This window comes from Bufo gargarizans, chromosome 4 (genome assembly GCF_014858855.1).
Source record: "Bufo gargarizans isolate SCDJY-AF-19 chromosome 4, ASM1485885v1, whole genome shotgun sequence".
NCBI lineage: Eukaryota > Metazoa > Chordata > Amphibia > Anura > Bufonidae > Bufo > Bufo gargarizans.
Window position 1 is genome coordinate 297,395,056 of NC_058083.1, and position 15,476 is coordinate 297,410,531.

The 15,476-nt window shown below is 45.5% G+C and overlaps 1 protein-coding gene across 1 annotated transcript in view; it reads right to left on the reverse strand.

Annotated features, from left to right (window-relative positions):
• Window positions 1-202: 202 nt before the first annotated feature.
• GPRC6A (G protein-coupled receptor class C group 6 member A) overlaps window positions 203-15,476 on the reverse strand; it is a 45,863-nt gene continuing 30,589 nt past the window's right edge. Inside the window, exons 5-6 of the mRNA XM_044291640.1 lie at window positions 14,924-15,047; window positions 203-2,289 (exon numbers count right to left, since the gene is read on the reverse strand). Of these exons, the coding sequence (XP_044147575.1) occupies window positions 1,169-2,289; window positions 14,924-15,047 (1,245 nt within the window). The 3' untranslated portion in view covers window positions 203-1,168. The remainder of the gene's footprint in view (window positions 2,290-14,923; window positions 15,048-15,476) is intronic.

Consider the following 15,476-nt stretch of genomic DNA (forward strand, 5'->3'; position numbering starts at 1 on the left):
ATCCTGAAGGACGGACTGTCCATTCAGAATGCATTAGGAAAATCCTGATCAGTATTCTTCCGGCATAGAGCCCCGACGACGGAACTCTATGCCGGAAGACTATAACGCAGGTGTGAAAGGGCCCTAAAAGGTTCCTTGTTTGCCAAAAGTTTCCTAAATCTTTGAAAATTATTGCTATGTAAATCTGGAGGTAGTAAAACAACTGGTTTGATTCATCTTGGTGACCCACTCCCTTATAAGCCACACATGGCTCTAATCACATACAGTACTTCTAAAGTTAATAGTGTTATCAATAAGCATACTTCTAACACTAGATTTGTAAGAAGCAGGCATAAGTTAGCTAGACATTTGAGTAATGGGCTTCTTTAAAGTGATCCTCCAGTCCCTAACTAAAATTTGAGTATACATTAAAAAGGTGTCAACGTACATAGTGCATTCTGCTGGAATTATAATGCCTTGTTGCCAACTTCTGGTCCCCAACTTATTCTTTACAAATTATCCACCAGAGTGTTAGACCTGCAGATGGAGTAACTCTCAGCAAGTGGAGGCCATGTGCCTTAGAAGTTGGTTGACAATTGAACAGTAGTTGAACAAACAAACATCTGGTGAATGTTTGTTTCCAAGACATGGCCATACACATTCTAGACTATATTGGCTATTACAGTTGTTCAGACTACCCATACACATTCAATGAAACCATTTAATGGATGAAATATCTTTTTAAGAACATTCTTTCAAAGAAAGATCTTTAGTTCTTGAATGATTTAGTTGAAATCATTTGTATGACCACCTTAAGACATACTCCTCTCCATTGCCCTTGACCGATTCTTTGCTGACGATGTTGGTGTTATCTCCACCCCATATGTGTCTTCCCCTGCAGGTGTAATCATTGCTTCATTCTAAAGCAATCGAGTGGGGACGTGTTGCTTATTGAGAGTCGCTCCATTGGCAGTTCTAAGACTCCAGCGATGATTTTATGAAGTAGAAGTTGGGACATCAGAACTTGGCAATGGAAGTACCGTAATCTCAGAGGAAGGCACCAGATACATTAACTATACATTTCCAATGTTTTGTTTGGGACGAAAGGGTTATTTTAAGAATTGTCCATTCTACAATATAGTTGTCTTCTGTTTTCAAGTTGAAAAATTTACATTTTGTTACTGGTGCATCAAATACTAGACAACCTTTTCCTTGTGAGGGTTCTGTTTCTTGTAGTAGGGATGTCTGTTGTCACAAGCATCTCATGAAAGGAAAAGCTATTGCTTATACAACTCACAGACGATATACCTGGTATTTTTGTTTCGTCTTGTATGGGACCATACCGCTCAGGTAATGCCAGAGAACTGGAAGGAATCTGACTTACTGTAAGAGTGCTAGCACTTTTGGAAGAATATTTATAGATCATTTTGAGGAAAGCAGACTTTGTATTGGTGTCCTGTTTGTATAAGATAATGTAACACTTTGGTAAAAATGTACATGACAAAATGCCATAGCTTGAAATAAGTATTACTATCATTTCCACAGCTGGTAAGTAGATACCAAATGTAGTAACATATATTGGAATAAAAGTTATCCATGCAATAAAGTAAATCAACATACCAAATGTAATAAATTTAGCTTCATTGTAGTTTTCTGGCAGTTTTCTGCCTCTAAATGCAAAAATAAAACATGCAAAAGCCAAGACAGCAACGTATCCTAGCATTATACCAAATGCCACTGTAGAGCCTTCATCACATTCCAATATGATTGTTCTTGGAAGAGAAAAATTCTCTTTGATATAGGGAGACCAAAATACCAGCCAAGTGGTGCAAATAATCATCTGAATTCCAGTGCAGACAAATACTAGAGTAAATGGTCTATATAGAAATTTTAAAATGCTGTGAACTCTTGGTTCAAATGTAAAAGCCAACAATATTTTGATTGACTTAAGTAAAATACATGCCACTACTACTGTAAAACTAATACCAAACATAGTTTGCCTCACTTTGCACTTGAAATCAACTGGTTTGCCAATAAAGAAGACTGCACTAACAAAACTTAAAAGGATAGAAATGAGGATGACATAACAAAGAATGCCTCCAGATGCCTTCACCACTGGTGTATCAAAGTTCTTAGCAAACAGGACTGCTATCGTGAAAATAAGAAAAATTCCAACAAATGAAATGATAAGCAGGATAATTGCCAAACCGTCATCCCAGCGAAGAAATTCTATTTTCTTCAAGAGACATACAGAGCTGTTGACTGGAGACCAGTGAGTCTTGTTATTACACTGGATACAAAAGTCCATATCTAGAATGATTACAAAATGGAAGACAATGAAACAAAATTTGTACTGAAATTAAAACTTTATTTTATTTATATTTGAAGCTTAAATGAATAACATGTTCTTCTAAATATACAGGTATCTAAGGGGGTGTTCCATCAGAGACAACCTTTATAATTTAGGAACCATGACAATAATGCACCGATCAATCGATCCTGCTCCGAAGACAATAAAATGTATGCAAAGAGGCAGTGTTGTAATCTACTGTGAGTTACCACAAGAGAATCAGTCTCTGTAGTCCAAGATTAAAAACTACATATAAAAACTGTGTTGCAGTGCTGTTTTCGTAACAAAATTACAGTGTTACAGGGTTATTAAAATTCTCACACTTCCCTTTGTATGTGTTTAGATGCGGAGTAGTTTGGATGTCAAATAGTCTCTGGTGCAAGATTTCAGCTTGGGCCCTCCTTCCCTCTGTGCTTTGTGGCAAGGGGCAGAGGTGTACTTAGCCTTTCTGCTGCCTGAGGTAAAAAAAAATTTATGACACCCAGATACTCAACCTTAACCCTTCCCTCCCGCCCTACTGTCAGGAAATACTTGGAAAACTTAACATACAGTGATACAAAACTTACAGGGTAATACAGCGCCACATAACTCTTACATCCAGTTATGTCTCCTCTGATGTTCTTTCCTAAACTTCTCCATTCAGACTAGACCGCCATGACGATTTCTTTAAGCTATCTCTTGTCTCTGCAGAGTTTGACAGACATCTTAGTTTTCTACTTTTCCATCATCATTCCACCTCCATAACACCTCAATACTGTGCCCACTGTGCTCCCCAATACTATTATATAGAAACACATAATCCCCCTGAAAATACTAGTACCACACAGGTAGCGTTCCCTTCAACAATTATTGGCACACGGTGCCCTAAAAAAAGAACTGCGGCCAGCAGTGTCTCTGACACTAATAGTGTAAACACAATGTCCCACAAAATAATTGTGCTAAGCTGATACTGTGCCAGGGTTCCCCCACGGTAAAGGGTCTCACAGAGTGCATAGTGTTATCAGTGCCCCAAAAGTAGTAATGTCCCCATTGAGTTCATACTAATAATAATGTTCCCCATAGTACACCAGTAGTAATACTTCTCTTTATAATGTGTGCCAATAGAAAAATACCACCTTATATTATGGACAGTACACAAAATACCCCCCTACCTATCAGATCAGACCCCGATATCAGATCCTAAGATCAGACTTCAAATCAGACCCCCATATCAGACCTTGAATCAGAACCCCCTATCAGACCTCAAATCAGAGCCCCATACCAAACCTCAAATTAGACCCCCATATCAGACCCCAAATTAGACCCCCATATCAGACCCCAAATTAGACCCCATATCAGATCTTCAGATCAGACTCCCAATCAGACCCCAAATCAGATTCCCCGTGTCATATTTTAAATCAGACTCCCATATCAGATCCTCAAATCAGTCCCTCATCAGATAATCAGATCAGACCCCCATATCACACCTCAGATCAGAGCCCCATATCAGAACTTCAGATCAGACCCCCATATCGAACATCAGATCAGACCCCATATCAGATCCTCAAACCCCCATATCAGATCCTCAAATCAGACCACTATATCAAACCTCAGATGAGACCCCATCAGACCTTCATGTAAGTTCCCCATATCCCCATATCAGGATCAGATCAGACACCCTTTAGAACTGCATTTCAGACCCTCACATTAGACCTCACATCAGGCTGCCATGTCAGACCCCCAGATATCAGACCTCAGATCAGACCCCTTTAGACCTCCCTATCAGACCTTCATTCCTACGATCTCTTATTTCTTGTGGCCAACATTGAACTGCAGCGTCAGATCATAGTGCGCACACTACGTCCTGACGCTGTACACAGGACAGTACAACATGGCCCGGAGTAGACCAGAAAGGAGGGGTGAGTACAATGATTCACTCACCTCTCCTCCCATCTCTTGCATAATGCAGGAGTATCAAAGTATTGAAAGAGTATCGAGAGTTGCAACCCTACTAGGACTGTATAGGACCTGTGATACTGCATACAGTGAAGCGACTATATGACAGCCAAACTAGTCTGAGTCTGCACACATACAAAAGGAGGAGTGAGAACTTTTTTAGCCCTTTAATTTTGTTATACAAAGAGCTCCAGGACATTTATTTTATTTCTAGCTTTCAAGACCCCTGGAAAACACCACTGACATTGCCTCAAAAAAACACAGTTTGTAGTGTGTTTTATCTTTCCTTATTGAAAAAAAGGCAGGAAATACAATGCAGAAAACATCGCATTTGGCATTTTCCCAAAAAACTGTGTGAAACTAAGACTAGGCAATGCTTAAAAATTCACACATTAGTGACATGGATGGACCTATTATGAATTCAACTGAACTGTATTTATAGCAGTATGGCACACTGTGTTAGGCCTTATTCACATGTCAGTGTTTGGTCAGTGATTTACATCAGTGATTGTGAACCAAAACCAGGAGTGTAGGTGTTGAGGAACGGTTGAGACGTATGCATATATATCCATGCATGCCCGCAAACACGTGCGGGCATGTATGGTATATATGTGCATACATTAGACATAGTATGATGGGACGATGTGCGCAGATGTGCCCAGCATCTGCGCACGTCTGCCCATGGTGATCCCCAGGGGCTCATGTTGGCCCCTGTGGGAAATATGTGTCCCCTGGGAGCCGTGCGAGTTAGTAAGGCGCATGCAGCTAGCATTAGTGATTAGTGTAAAGCATAGCGAAAGTATTGTGTATTTATTATATAAAGGTATAAATAGGCGGAGTCATCACTAGACGGTTCCTCCTATTTAGGAATATTAATTATCGATATTCGCATAATATTGGTGATTGATATTCCCCCTTTACATTGGCGAGTCAGGCCCACTGCTTAGATTTTGAAATCTGTGTTTGGTTTTGAGGTTAGAGGTCGGCCATCCTGTGAATTATCAGGCAAGAGAGACGTGGTCAGCGGTCTGAGCGTCTAGGAGAGACGTGGTCAGCAGTCTGAGCGTCTAGGACCTGATAATTCGGACAGGTAACGCGACTCTTCCTCACAGCACCAAGCGCAGATCAAAATCTTTAGCAGAGACTCTATAATTGTTCTGTGAATTAATATTTTGCTATTTGCTTTACACGGTTACTGCATCGCTCAAGTGATTGCGAGGGAGAAGAGGACACATAACTGAAGGAGATCCATCTTCATTGGACCAGCGTACAAGTCCAGCGGGAAACGGGAAGAAGCGATCCGGGAAAATTGACTTCTTCCAAGCAGCTGCTAGGACGAAGAGGTACGGCCCCAAGGAGAAGATGGACGCTCAAACGGTGAGTATGGACTTCCCCACACTGCAACACTTGAGCAGACACAGCACATTCAATCCCATCCTCCCCACCACATACAAGTCAGCAGAAATGCTGTGGTCCGATTTGTTTGCACAGGCTTGTAGTTATGACAAGCTTTGTGTTAACAAACGGACGGTGTTGAATAAGGCCACTAAACGGCTTCGGATGCTAGTCAAACTCGTTCATACGTTTGAGGCTAGCATCTGTAAGCCAAAGGAAGTGGCGCTGGTGTCTCAGTCAACAGAGACAATTCCTCCGGCTGTTCACTGCCAGTGCTGTGCCAATGATTCCGACCAGGTTTCGGCATTACGGGCACAGCTGGCAGAGAATGTGCAGTCTACTGTTGACCGAGATGCGCAGGTGGCTAGGATACAGTCACAGTTAGTAAAGCTGCAGAAGCAGAAGGAGGAAATTGAGGCTAAGTTGACCCAGTCTTATACTGAGGTCAAGGCCTTCAAGGAGCGGACTGCCTCTACTAATGTGACGGTAGCCAAATTGAAGGCTCAGGTTGCTGTAAGCTCCCAGATAATGACTGGCATGCAACAGGTCATCACCAAGTTGGTGATGGCCCTTTCTTTTCCCATAAAGTCAGGGTCGGAATATCCCAAAACTTTGCCCTATGCAGGGCAAATAGGGGGGAGAGTAGTCTGTGACAGGCCAAATCACCAGACCAAGCCTGTCCAGACTAACAGAGATTTTTCCCTGACTTTGGGGAAAAGAAACATTGTGAAAAGTGCCTCCCTGAAGATGGAACAATTCAGGGAGCGCGGTTGCAGTGTGGACGGACCTAGGCCACACCGGGCAAACATCAAATGCTTTGCTTGTGGTGGCTTGGGTCATATAGCGAAGCACTGCAAAACACACAGGACAGAAAGCCCAATCAGGTGCTTCAGGTGTGGGAACAAAGGACACATTGCAAGGAATTCCCCTTGTGCAAGTAATTGCAATGTGTCCAGTGATGGGATTCAGGTAACAAATCGTGCAGCGGGGTCTAGTCAGTTTGGCCATAAAGGGGTTACCTCTCGGCGACACATGCCTCATCAGCTGCTGAGGGGCCAGAGTGGCCAAGCTAGGCTAGGCAACATTTGACACCCCTGTACTATTTGTTACACCGTTTGTTCCCTGTACATGTCCATGTTGTGTGTTTTTGTTGTCTGTTGTAACGTTCTCTTTGATGTTGATGGTGGTCCTTGTCTATGAGTGTGTTCCACCAGGCTGATTTATGTAGTGTTGTAATGTCCCGTCTGCTGTCTTGTTTCATTCTGTGTCCCCTTGGAATGGAGCAGTGTTATACTGTGGATCGAGAACGTATAGGGTCGCGAGCAGATAATATCACACGGGAAATCCTGCTGGTCGGGAGAAGGCATTAGGACCTTCTTCATGCAGCACACAAAGGATGATGTGATATTATTCTGGGCAACCAGGGTCTCGGATCGATACAGATAACACTGTTGTGCTCAAGGTTTTCGGTAGGGCTGTGTTGCGCTGGGGACTGGGGCGGACAGACAACATTGGTGTAATGTTGTGCTGCGCACTTAATTCTAGTCCGAGCAGGTAGCACAGCTCTGATAGGGATTGGACGCAGAGTGTTTGGCAGCGAAGTGTGGACTGTGTTCTTGTGTTGTGGGGTCCTGAGGAGCCGGGGCATGCCTATGCCGTTGGTTCTGCGGGCCTCCACAAGATGGGATCACAGGGGGAAGTCAGCCTGGGTACACATGAGTGGACAGGGATGCGGTGCCATCAAGATAGTGCTTTGTCCACAGAACTCCAGTTATCCTAACCTAGTAGGGAGGCCATCCTTATCTGTTGGTGCAGAGGGATGTGTAGCAGAGGACACGCTCCTCTGAAGGTAGGGTGTTCAGACACCAGTGTTGGGATAATGAGGAGTCCTGTGAGACAAAGGGCAGCCCAATACCTTTCTCTACCCATGGGTCAAAGGTATTGGTGCTGGGAATTTTTGTACATTTAACTGCACCGTTAGGGGAGACATTCCCCTGGGAGCACCTGGTATTTTCTTCTGCCATAGGTTTTATATGGAGCGGAAGAAAAACCCAGGAGAGGCCACGGAAGAGGCCAGCTATTCCCCCTGATGCTCTTGGGAGACTCCAGAGGATCCCACTGGATTTTGGCAACCAAGCGACCTCTGCCTAGAGGTGTTTTAGAGATGGAGGACTGTGCCACAATCCAGCGGGAGCATTATTTAAGGCTCTGGAGGAAGATTTGGAGACGTTCGGGTGGAAGAGCATATCACTTGTTTCACCCAGTGAAACTTCTTCTGGTTCTGGTGATCGTCATCTACAGTCGGAGGGTCAAGGGACTTATTGACCAAAATACACCAGAACCAGACAGAACTGTACAGAACTATCCGGAGGAGGAGGCTCAGGACATAACCAAACATGGTTCCTGTAGCCAAATATTATTGTATGGACACGTTTTGTTTTCAATGGGGGTTCGGGACGTATAACATGTACTACCCTGAAACCCCATAGCACATTGTATTGTACATATACTGATTATGTTTGTTGGTTGATTGTGTACCCATAGACACTCTAGGTACAAATGTGTGACAGCCTATACCCAGGGAAACTCACCCAACGCATTGTGGTGAGTTATAATTTGGCTGTACACATTTGCATCCTATAGTCGTTTCCCATTGACACAGGGGTCTACGACCTACCTGTGTCTTTGGAGGTAGAGAGGAATGCCAGGTTGCATGAGTCTCTATGGGTACACACATGTAATGGAATTTGGTGGTGTTGGGAGGGATGTAACATGTATTTTGTGTGAATGGGGATAAGGTTAGGTCACAATAGGGACAGGAATCATTCATTTGCCACCTTGAACCCTGGAACGGTGAAGTTCTTAAGGGAAGGGCTGGATGTGTAGTGTGGCGGAGGTGTTCTCCGCAGTAGAATTTAGGTACTATGACATCACCGCTTAAGAGTCTGACCTGCCTTGTAAAGACCTATTAATCTGTCCACGGGAGAACCGCACCCGTCAAGATGGAAACAGACGTTGGAAAGTTGTGATAGAAGAAAGTTGGGACTGAGACTATGAGGGTGAACCCGCTCCAGATGCCTGGGAGGCGGGCCATACCGGAAGATCGGCAGAACTACCGAGAGACTGTGGGGGTGTGGTCACTCCAAAGTGGGGGTGGCCGACACCAAGAGACGGATAAAAGAAAGGCCAGTTAAAGACTGCAAGGGTGAACCCGCTCCAGATTCCTTGGAGGCGGGCCGTACCTGAAGATCGGATTACCGAGAGACTGTGGGGGTGTGGTCACTCCAAAGTGGGGGTGGCCGACACCAAGAGCCAGTTAACCGAAAGATGTCAAGAAGAAGACTGTGTATCCTGTGGACGGAGGAGTAGGTTACGGTGAAGGGCAGGTCGGAGGAAGCTGGATTAGGGATGTCTAAGTACCTAAAGATCAGTGTACACTACAGTTCTTCCTGAACTTCCACCAAAGATGGGGTTGAAGGGGGGCAAATATATCTCAACCCGTTCCCCCATTATATTGTCGTATTATATTCCGACAACAGGGGGATTGTTGAGGAACGGTTGAGACGTATGCATATATATCCATGCATGCCCGCAAACACGTGCGGGCATGTATGGTATATATGTGCATACATTAGACATAGTATCATGGGACGATGTGCGCAGATGTGCCCAGCATCTGCGCACGTCTGCCCATGGTGATCCCCAGGGGCTCATGTTGGCCCCTGTGGGAAATATGTGTCCCCTGGGAGCCGTGCCCCCTGATAATGTATGTAGGGGCTTGTGCCCCCTTATGATATGTAGGGGCTTGTGCCCCCTTATAGTATATCTGTGCCCTATAGGGGCTTGTGCCCCCTTATATGTAGGGGCTTGTGATATCTGTGCCCCCTTATAATATATGTGCCCCCTTATGTCCCTAATATTAATGTATATACATGTGTATGGATGTGCCCCAAGCATCCATACTCATGTATATTATACGTATCCCCCCTCCTACACCTGAAACCAGGTGCATCGGTTTGAATGTGCCCCAAGCATCCAAACCGATGCAATCTGGCTAATTGCATCAGAATGACTGGACAAGGGTCCGGTCATCCTGATGGATACAAAGAGCTCAGATTCAACAGAATCTGAGCCCTTTGTTGTAATTATCTCCAGCGCCGCTGGAGATAATTACGCATGATAGGAGAAGGGGAGAAGCCTCCCCTCCTCCTATTATGCGCATTCCGACAGTGCGATTACAATCGCACTGTCCGGAATGCTAAGGGCAGCAGGCGGGAGATCAAAGGCATCTCCCGCCTGTCTGCAGCGCGTCCCCGATGTGCGGGCCGGCGCAGTGACGTCATATCACTGCGCCGGCCCACGTGGATGATGGGGGCGCGCGCGCGCCCCCTGGTGGGCGGCGCAGCGCTGGAGTGCGGGCGGCCGGGTTTAAATATCCGGCGGCCCGGCACTCAGGAGGTTAGTTGGGTCTGGGCCCCCACATGAGGAGAGCGCGTCCTGCGCTAAGAGAAGTTAGGGTATGGGCCCCACTTGGAGGAGTGCGTCTCGCCCTCAGAGAAGTTAGGGTCTGGGCCCCCACTGGAGGACAGCGCGTCCTGCGCTAAAGAAAGTGATCGCCCCCCCCTTTTGGAGAGAAGCGCAATCGGCGCTGCAGCACGGCGCCTGACCGGACCCCCCTCACTAAGGGAGCGCATCCTGCGCTCAGCCGGACCGGACCTCCCCCTGGACGAACGAGCGGACCCCTGGCAATCCATAAGTATCACCCCCCCCTATCCCACCAACTCCATTAACCCCCCCACTCTGGTTCCCTGATCCCTGATTAACCCCCCCTGCATCCCCTGGTTAACATCCCTGCTCCCCTGTTAACCCTTTATACCCTGGTGGCCCTGATTAACCCCTGGGTTACCCTAACCCCTTCCCCTACTCTGCCCTTCAAGACTCCTGGTTAATCCTTGCCCCTGGTTAACCCTTGACATCCCTGACCCCCTACCATTTAACCCCCTGATGTCCGTGCCCTGTTCCCCTGTCCTGCCTGCCTCTGTAGAGCATGCCTCTGCTCTGCAAACAAATCCTCCTCTTGTAACCCCGTAGGGACAGTATAGAACTAGGCGGGTGGGTTGTTATACTTGTATGTGTGTATTGTATAGTTAGTTTGTGGGTGGAATTTGGGAACGTGTAGTGTAGTTATTGTATATGTGTAGTGCTGTGTATTGTTAGTGTATTGCGTGCTTAGTGTGTTAAATAAATACCGTTATATTTGTACCCTTTGTGTAGCGTGTACTTGTTAGCGGTAGCGAGTTAGTAAGGCGCATGCAGCTAGCATTAGTGATTAGTGTAAAGCATAGCGAAAGTATTGTGTATTTATTATATAAAGGTATAAATAGGCGGAGTCATCACTAGACGGTTCCTCCTATTTAGGAATATTAATTATCGATATTCGCATAATATTGGTGATTGATATTCCCCCTTTACAGTAGGCTACACAAAGATAAGGTATATCTGCACCTGTTCTGTGTTTAGACCCAAACCTGGCTTTGGCTCACAATCACTGATGGAAATCACTGAGCAAACACTGACTAGGTGAATAAGGCCTTAGAGTGACATTGCAGAAGCACATTAGCGTCCATGGACAGTGCTCGCGATTCAACGTTAATTTCCAGCTGCACATGGATATCCCATGGCTACAGGTTGCAAGTCCCAGTGATACTTGTGGCCACTAATGGTCATCTGATACCACCCTAATTCAAGCAATTATTGGTAATAATTGGCTTTATTAACCACCTCAGGACCGCCGTACGCAGGATTGCGTCCTGCCGGCGGTCCTGCTCTTCTGGGTGGACGCATATACGCGTCCTCCCGCGAGAGCCGAGATTTCCTGTGAACGCGCGCACACAGGCGCGCGCGCTCACAGGAACGGAAGGTAAGCGAGTGGATCTCCAGCCTGCCAGCGGCGATCGCTCGCTGGCAGGCTGGAGATCCGAATTTTTTAACCCCTAACAGGTATATTAGACGCTGTTTTCATAACAGCGTCTAATATACCTCCTACCTGGTCCTCTGGTGGTCCCTTTTGTTAGGATCGACCACCAGAGGACTCAGGTAGGTCAGTACAGTAGCACCAAACACCACACTACACTACCCCCCCCCCCTCCGTCACTTATTAACCCCTTATAAACCCATGATCACCCCATATAAACTCCCTGATCACCTCACCCCCCTGTCATTGATCACCGCCCTGTCATTGATCACCCCCCTGTCAGGCTCCGTTCAGACGTCCGTATGATTTTTACGGATCCACGGATACATGGATCGGATCCGCAAAAAGCATACGGACGTCTGAATGGAGCCTTACAGGGGGGTGATCAATGACAGGCGGGTGATCACCCATATACACTCCCTGATCACCCCCTGTCATTGATCACCCCCCTGTCATTGATCACTCCCCTGTAAGGCTCCATTCAGACGTCCGCATGATTTTTACGGATCCATGGATACATGGATCGGATCCGCAAAACACATGCGGACGTCTGAATGGAGCCTTATAGGGGGTGATCAATGACAGGCGGGTGATCACCCATATACACTCCCTGATCACCCCCCTGTCATTGATAACCCCCCTGTAAGGCTCCATTCAGACGTCCGCATGCGTTTTGTGGATCCGATCCATGTATCCATGAATCCGTAAAAAATCATGCGGATGTCTGAATGGAGCCTTACAGGGGGGGTGATCAGTGACAGGGGGGTGATCACCCTGATTACCCTGATCACCCCCTGTCATTGATAACCCCCCTGTAAGGCTCCATTCAGACGTCCGCATGCGTTCTGTGGATCCGATCCATGTATCCATGGATCCGTAAAAAATCATGCGGATGTCTGAATGGAGCCTTACAGGGGGGGTGATCAGTGACAGGGGGGTGATCACCCTGATTACCCTGATCACCCCCTGTCATTGATAACCCCCCAGTAAGGCTCCATTCAGACGTCCGCATGCGTTCTGTGGATCCGATCCATGTATCCATGGATCCGTAAAAAATCATGCGGATGTCTGAATGGAGCCTTACAGGGGGGGTGATCAGTGACAGGGGGGTGATCACCCTGATTACCCTGATCACCCCCTGTCATTGATAACCCCCCTGTAAGGCTCCATTCAGACGTCCGCATGCGTTCTGTGGATCCGATCCATGTATCCATGGATCCGTAAAAAATCATGCGGATGTCTGAATGGAGCCTTACAGGGGGGGTGATCAGTGACAGGGGGGTGATCACCCTGATTACCCTGATCACCCCCTGTCATTGATAACCCCCCTGTAAGGCTCCATTCAGACGTCCGCATGCGTTCTGTGGATCCGATCCATGTATCCATGGATCCGTAAAAAATCATGCGGATGTCTGAATGGAGCCTTACAGGGGGGGTGATCAATGACAGGGGGGTGATCAGGGAGTCTATATGGGTGATCACCCCCCTGTCATTGATCACCCCCCTCTCATTGATCACCCCCCCCCCCCCTGGTAAGGCTCCATTCAGACATTTTTTTTGGCACAAGTTAGCGGAAATTTTTTGTTTGTTTTTGTTTTTGTTTTTTCTTACAAAGTCTCATATTCCACTAACTTGTGTCAAAAAATAAAATCTCACATGGACGCACCATACCCCTCACGGAATCCAAATGCGTAAACATTTTTAGACATTTATATTCCAGACTTCTTCTCACGCTTTAGGGCCCCTAAAAAGCCAGGGCAGTATAAATACCCCACATGTGACCCCATTTCGGAAAGAAGACACCCCAAGGTATTCCGTGAGGGGCATATTGAGTCCATGAAAGATTGACATTTTTGTCCTAAGTTAGCGGAAAGTGAGACTTTGTGAGAAAAAAACAAAAAAAAAATCAATATCCGCTAACTTATGCAAAAAAAAAAAATTCTAGGAACTCGCCATGCCCCTCATTGAATACCTTGGGGTGTCTTCTTTCCAAAGTGGGGTCACATGTGGGGTATTTATACTGCCCTGGCTTTTTAGGGGCCCGAAAGTGTGAGAAGAAGTCTGGGATCCAAATGTCTAAAAATGCCCTCCTAAAAGGAATTTGGGCCCCTTTGCGCATCTAGGCTGCAAAAAAGTGTCACACATCTGGTATCGCCGTACTCAGGAGAAGTTGGGGAATGTGTTTTGGGGTGTCATTTTACATATACCCATGCTGGGTGAGAAAAATATCTTGGTCAAATGCCAACTTTGTATAAAAAAATGGGAAAAGTTGTCTTTTGCCAAGATATTTCTCTCACCCAGCATGGGTATATGTAAAATGACCCCCCAAAACACATTACCCAACTTCTCCTGAGTACGGCGATACCACATGTGTGACACTTTTTTGCTGCCAAGGTGGGCAAAGGGGCACATATTCCAAAGTGCACCTTTTGGATTTCACCGGTCATTTTTTACACATTTTGATTGCAAAGTTCTTCTCACACATTTGGGCCCCTAAATTGCCAGGGCAGTATAACTACCCCACAAGTGACCCCATTTTGGAAAGAAGACACCCCAAGGTATTCCGTGAGGGGCATGGCGAGTTCCTAGAATTTTTATTATTTTTTTTGTCGCAAGTTAGTGGAATATGAGACTTTGTAAGAAAAAAATAAATAAATAAAATCATCATCATTTTCCGCTAACTTGTGACAAAAAATAAAAAGTTCTATGAACTCACTATGCCCATCAGCGAATACCTTAGGGTGTCTACTTTCCGAAATGGGGTCATTTGTGGGGGTTTTCTACTGTTTGGGCATTGTAGAACCTCAGGAATCATGACAGGTGCTCAGAAAGTCAGAGCTGTTTCAAAAAGCGGAAATTCACATTTTTGTACCATAGTTTGTAAATGCTATAACTTTTACCCAAACTATTTTTTTTTTGCCCAAACATTTTTTTTTAATCAAAGACATGTAGAACAATAAATTTGGCGAAAAATTTATATATGGATGTCGTTTTTTTGCAAAATTTTACAGCTGAAAGTGAAAAATGTCATTTTTTTGCAAAAAAATCGTTACATTTTGATTAATAACAAAAAAAGTAAAAATGTCAGCAGCAATAAAATACCACCAAATGAAAGCTCTATTAGTGAGAAGAAAAGGAGGTAAAATTCATTTGTATGGTAAGTTGCATGACCGAGCGATAAACGGTGAAAGGAGTGTAGTGCCGAAGTGTAAAAAGTGCTCTGGTCATGAAGGGGGTTTCACCTAGCGGGGCTGAAGTGGTTAATTTCAGATGTGTTTTTTGTACAGTACCTGATTCTCTGGTATAGTGATTTTCTGGACATGCTACGCATTCATAACAACATGTATGTTGACTTGCTGATGTTTTCTTCATTTGCCCGGGTTTACATTCATCTGAACATCGAGATTGGATCTTCTGTAATATCGGGAAGGATTCAAAATCATCATAAAATCAGCTAGTTCAGGACTAACGCCAAATTCACACCACAGAGTTTATGTAGGAGTAATGTCTAAATCTTTCTTTTAGACTTTTTCTCCATTTTGGTCCAATCCTGCCCGCGATGCCACTGCCTAGCCAATAAGACAGCATCAGGACATTGTTTGCAGCTGCAAGACATTAGGGCAGTACTGGTGGTGCTGACTTATGGACCCCAAAACAAATTAAAACAGAAAGCGGCCCTGAAATCCCAATCCTCACCGACACGCTGACCAGCTCAGCCATGCTGCATTCCTCCTCTACACATGGACTTGAAAGAAATGCAGAATGGAGCTGAAAGGAGGAGAAAAGCACATGGAATCTGAGGCAGCGGTGAGAGTTTTGAGCCTGGCATTCATAATTTGAACA